Source organism: Sinocyclocheilus anshuiensis, unplaced genomic scaffold (genome assembly GCF_001515605.1).
Source record: "Sinocyclocheilus anshuiensis isolate Anshui unplaced genomic scaffold, SAMN03320099.WGS_v1.1 scaffold173, whole genome shotgun sequence".
NCBI classification, from domain to species: Eukaryota; Metazoa; Chordata; class Actinopteri; order Cypriniformes; family Cyprinidae; genus Sinocyclocheilus; species Sinocyclocheilus anshuiensis.
The window spans coordinates 386744-392743 of NW_015536480.1; the positions used below are offsets into that span (position 1 = coordinate 386744).

At 40.7% G+C, this 6000-nt stretch overlaps 1 protein-coding gene across 1 annotated transcript in view; it reads right to left on the reverse strand.

Moving 5' to 3' along the window:
• The window catches only part of LOC107675122 (5-hydroxytryptamine receptor 3A-like), a 28560-nt gene that overhangs the window by 1374 nt on the left and 21186 nt on the right, over window positions 1-6000 (reverse strand). Inside the window, exons 5-7 of the mRNA XM_016469389.1 lie at window positions 4993-5165; window positions 4736-4896; window positions 500-710 (exon numbers count right to left, since the gene is read on the reverse strand). Of these exons, the coding sequence (XP_016324875.1) occupies window positions 500-710; window positions 4736-4896; window positions 4993-5165 (545 nt within the window). The remainder of the gene's footprint in view (window positions 1-499; window positions 711-4735; window positions 4897-4992; window positions 5166-6000) is intronic.

Genomic DNA, 6000 nt, shown 5'->3' on the forward strand with positions numbered 1-6000 from the left:
TATGAAAAGGTTCCTGCGGTGCGAAAGGCCCTTTACATGGGGTGTGTCGACACAAGACACGTGAATATGGTTCAGTCCGTATATGGCTCGGAGGTGGTCTTATTTAAATAGCTAGCTAGCTACATAGAAACCTGCTGCAAATTGAAAAGCTCGCTGGATGACAGAGTTTCAGACTCAGACAGCCCATAATAAACTGGCTGCATGTTTTCTTTTCAGCTTTTCTGAGCTGGCAGACATGCCAGAAACCTGACTGAATGCAAGAAAAGCTAAAAAAAGAAGAAGAAAAAAAAGAAAATTTCATCCAATGTCCCCTTTAAATACTACTTAAAGAATGTCCTTAAATGTTCATGGTAAGTGCAACTGACTCACCTATTTTTTATTTCATAGGAAAAAAAAAATTCTCTGTGCTCTAGGTTAAATGCCTAATTCGAACCATCCAGCTTATAGATTGCATTTTTAACTAATTAAGACATGATGAGCATGTCAGTGTTAGACTCACCAATCAATGGGATTGCATTAGCTGTAGAGGGCAGCGTGTCGTTAAGAATCAGCAGCAAAACAGAAATAGACAGCAGTAAAGTCACTTTAAAGCTCAGCTTGTCTGCTCCACTTGCGTCAATGAAGAACGACATCACATCCAGCACAAGGAAGAAAAATACTGGTATTATAATGTTTATGACATACAGTAGAGGTCTCCTCTTGATGGTGATCTGCCATGGACAAACAGAAAATGTATAAACAATACAGCAGTGAAACCAAATCAGTATTGAAATCAAGAGCAATTGTGTTAACAGTTTTGTTTACGGAATAATACAAATTAAAATGAGAGAAATTAATTCAACATTAATTAATTATAATAAAGGCAGAGCCGTATTGGCCATTTTATTGCCACAGAATGTGTGAAAAGTATGTGCCAAAATTTAAAAGCTTTGGTTAGAAGTGCCAGCTTGCATGGAGAGGTTGTTGGGACTCCAGAGACACCAGCAACTTCAAATACCGGTCTTTTTAATACAAATTGCATGAGAACTGTGACTTGCTTAATAATGTGGAACAATCTCTTTAAGAAGACCTGGCAAACTATTTAAGAAACCTCTCTGAGATTGATGGCAGTTATCTAAAAAAAATATGAAAACATCAAACTATTTCCTTTATAATACATAATAATTTGGAACACAGTGTATAGTTTTCGGTAGATATACTGTAGATATAATGAAGTCTCTTATGACCACCATGGCAGTATTTATTTGATTAAAAATACAGTAGGCTAATATTGTGAAAGATTATTACAATTTGAAATAACTATTTTCTATTTGAATATATTTTAAAATGCTTTTCCCCCCTGTGATGCTATGCTGAATTTTCAGCATCATTACTCCAATCTTCAGTGTCACATTAAGTCAGACATGTTGCTTTCCATAATGCCTTTCCATAGCCAACATGCACTGGTCAGACACTGATCATTCTGCGCAGCACTGCATGAAGTCAAACACACCAACAGAATCTCTCAATGTGCTGGTCACTGCTGATGTTACACTTTCAGGTGCATATACTCCAGAGATAATTAAAGGGATAGTTCACCCAAAAATGAAAACGGTGCTTAAACAAGGCACAGCACATGCGTGTTCAACTTAAGCGGCAGCACGTGCATGCGTTGTTTACATTTAGAGGAGAGCAAGTGCATGTGTGGTGATACTCTCCATAATGGTGGCACGCCATGGCAGACGGGATGAGGAGGAGACAAATTGATGAATAAAGTCATTATTTTTTGTTTTCTTTGCACACAAAAAGTATTCTTGTAGCTTCGCAAAATTACGGTTGAACCACTGATGTCACATGGACTATTTTATCGATGTCCTTACTACGTTCTGGGCCTGGGAACATTTCAGCTGTGTTGCTGTCTATGGAGGGTCAAAGAACTCTCGGATTTCATCAAAAATATCTTAACTTGTGTTCCGAAGATGAATGAAGGTCTTACAGGTTTGGAATGACATGAGGGTGAGTAATTAATGACAGAATTTTCATTTTTGGGTGATCTATGCTTGACGTCAAACAAAGGTTGGGTTTTTACTTTCAACCAAAATTTGACATCTGAGCAACATATGAGTCCATATCCAATGCCCAATGGGAAGCTTCCTGCTAAAATCTTTATAAGAATTTTAGGGGATAATGTTCAAATGTTATCAATAAACATTTTTAGAATGTGTTTAGAGAATGTTATCCTACATTTTAGGAGAATATTCTGGGAACAAAAATAAAACTTGCCACTGAAAACATTACCAAAACACAGAATAATGTTCTCAGAACATTCTTAGAACAATAACATTTCTAGCTGGCGTTTTGTGAAATCTAGTCCTACTCTGCAGCTTGCTGCATGAGAAAGTAAAGAAAACCCACACATATGCAAGGATCCTGACAGAGAATCATATTATTAAAGTATCCTCTTGAGTCCCACCAGTGGCGTAACATAGTAATGATGAGCCCCAGTGCAGGCTATTACGACAGGCCCCCCTGGGCTGCACGGTTATGAAGCACATACAAACAAATTTTTGCCTAACCTACTTAATTTAGACCAACTAAAACCAGTACCTTATCAGTTTCTTATATTAAATTGAACCGTTCTCTTTGTGTGCGTCTCTCTCCAACACGCACAATGCGGCTGTGTATGCGCCTGGCCGCAGCAGCTAGAAGTACCAAATTAATCGTGTTGGATTTCACAGTTGTCAGCATGTGTTACTGTCACAGCTCGCCTACTGTGGCGAAAACGAGGAGACGAAGGAGCGCGGAAACCAACGGGATAAACATCAACAGTTTTTATTCTTTTAAACAACGGGGAACATAGGCAAGATCACACACGTAGACTGAGGGGTTGACGAACAATTCCGGACGCCGTACATGGAAACACGCAGGGACTAATCAAGGGACTAATCACGGAAATTAATGGGACACAGCTGAAACTAATGGAACTCAAATAGGAACAGGAAAACCAAAAATGGGCATAATCATGAAAACTGGAACACGTGGGGGAGGAAAACACAACACGAGACATGGACAGAGTCTGACATTTACTCCCCCCTCCCGGAAGGCACGTCCCGCACCGTATAACATCCAATGAGGAGGGGGGGTGGGCGCTCTGGAGGCCTCTAGGGACAGGGTTACTGGACGGAAGGCCTCCAGGGTGGTGCCCATTCCAGGACCCATGGCAGATCTGGCAGTTCAGGAGGCCATGACGGATCAGGGGACTCAGGAGGCCATGGTGGAGCTGGGAATTCAGGGGGCCATGGCGGAGCAGGGAACTCAGGGGGCCATGGCAGAGCAGCTTCCGAGGCTGCGGCCCCAGCCCCCACCTCTACGGCTGGATCTCTACTGGACATTGGAGTGAGCTCCGGGGCTGGAGCCGACACTGGAGCGACAGGAGCCCTCCCTGGGCTCGACTCAGAGACAGGAGCCCTCACTGGGCTAAACTTGGGGACGGGAGCCCTCACTGGGCTAAACTAGGGGACAGGAGCCCTCCGTGGGCTATACTCGGGAACTGGAGCCCTCCGTGAGCTATAATCGGGAACTGGAGCCATCCATGGGCTATACTTGGGAACAGGGGCCCACGCAGGAGTGAGCTCTGGGGCTGGAGCCAATACTGGAGCGAGCTCTGGGGCTGGGGCCGACACCGGACCGAGCTCTAGGGCTGGAGCCGACACTGGAGCGAGCTCTGGGGCTAGAACCGACTGCCTTTTTCTCCTCAGGTTTCTTCTTTGGTTACGGGTGAATTGGGCGGCCGGTGTCCCCAACACCCTCACCACTTTTTGCAACATCTCGCGGCACGCACGGTCACAGAAACATCTCCATTCGATAAGAAATTAATTGGTCTGTGTTAAATAACAGGCAATCTATCGCTGGAATGTGTTATGGCGAGTGCTCGTTGCTGCTGTTATTAGTTCTCTCTTGGCACTCGTGCACAATGCACAGTCTTCACACAGACGATCGAGTGCTTCGTTCTGGTAAAAGCACAAAATGAACACTTTTGGTTTTAATGAGGAAAAAAAACTATATGAGGGTGAATTAGAACCCAGAACCTCAGAAATGCGTGACAAAAATTCTGCCACTAGACCATTAAAGCACACAAATAATATGTGCAAATTTATATATTAATTCACTACTGTTAAGAATCTCGGCAGTAATTATATTGTATTATTAATATTTATATTTATATTGATATAGTCACTTCGTCGCCAGGGGCCCGATTGCGATGTGGGCAGTGCCTGCGTGCGTAGCGGGCCACCCTGCCGCACGGGCCCCACGGGTCTGTAGTTACACCACTGAGTCCCAACCACTGATAAACACAAAATTTGCATGTTGACTGTAAAAATGAAAAAAATAACTAAATAAAAGCCATCATTAAAATAAATAAAAAAAAAATCCATCAAAAAATGTTATTATTTTTATTTTTAATCAAACTTTGGCATTTAATCTTTACATGTTATTTTTCTGATATAAATTGTAAAATTTAAAATAAAAGCAATTTTTTTTAAAGAAAAACATGTTTGTGCAGGATGTGCGGGAATTTTGTATACCCCACCCTTTTAAAGGTTAAAATGAAAATCAAATTATTTAGTTCTGGCACATGTTTTGCACACTCTCGGTGGTAACGAATGGCCAGATGGCCCGGCTTTTTTAGCATTCTAGTTATACATTTAATTTTAATAATTAATCTTGCATGCATTGTATACTCTGTGTTCTGTACCTTGTATATCAGCAGATCCTGTAAATAATCTAGAAGAGTGGCATTAGATTTAGAAGCATCTATACTGAGGAGTTCCCACTCTCCCTGAGCTTGAAAGAACTCCTTGGATTCATGCGTAATGTTTTTATTATCAGAAAATGGATCGATGGTAAGCTCATCAACTGTGAGAAAACAGACAATAAACAATTTTCTTAATTAATTTTTTTACAATTAATTTATATAAAAATATTATGTTTTGTCTTGGATTTTAGATGTACTTGAATGCACTGCAGAGTGAAGTGTTATATTGCAGATTTGGGTGTCGAAGGGAAATCTGTAGAGGTCCATCTTACAAGCAGTGGTCAGAGCTAAAATATCAACTGAGACTGACAGGTCCCACCAGAGCAACTGCAAATATGGAGACTCCTTTGTTCCAAACTCTGTTTTGATGCTAAACAAACAACAACAACAAACTGTAATACTGATCGTTACTGACATAATTAAAAAGACAAAGCATAATTAGAGGGCTATACACATTTAATGTAATTTGTACAGACTACTGAAAATCATTTATGTGAAAACTAGAGCTAAAATGTTTTAGAGATATGTAAGGATTTGTTCAGACAAGCAACAAAAAGCATTTCATTTGGCTGGCGTGATGTTTCCGAACAACGTGCACTAGGCGGATAGTGAATCACAACACACTGGGCCAGCTAACCAATCTTTGCAAATTTCTGAGGGAGGGGCTTCATAGAACCAGGAACTCAAAAGACCGTTTCAGGAGACCGGAAAAAGCGGTGTATAATAAAAGTAAAATATGTGAAAAAATTATGAGATTTAAAAAAACAAAAACAAAGAATGAACATGTTACAGTGCACCCCATAAACACAATCAAGCCTTCGAAAATAGCCGGTCGACCACCCCTTTAAAATAACACTGAAGCAGTAATAGATTTAATGAGATTATAAAGGAATGACTGAGCATTAGTGAAAGGCAGTGGTTGCTGCATTTGAGCACTAGACCCTTGAGTGCTTTGTTATTTGTTATTTATTTATTTTTTATTTTTTGGCTGTCGTAGCTAGTTGTTGTATTAGTGTTTTCAGAAAAACCTTTTTTTACATCAGAAAAAGTCGTCTTCTTCTTCTTTTTTTAACAGCGTTTGGCATCCATCTTATTGGTATATTACTGACCCCTTCTGTTCTGGAGTGTGGATCAGTAAGTAAGTTCACAATCTATTTCTACTATAAATTAGGGATAGAGGGGGAGGAGAAGAAACCCCCCCCCCC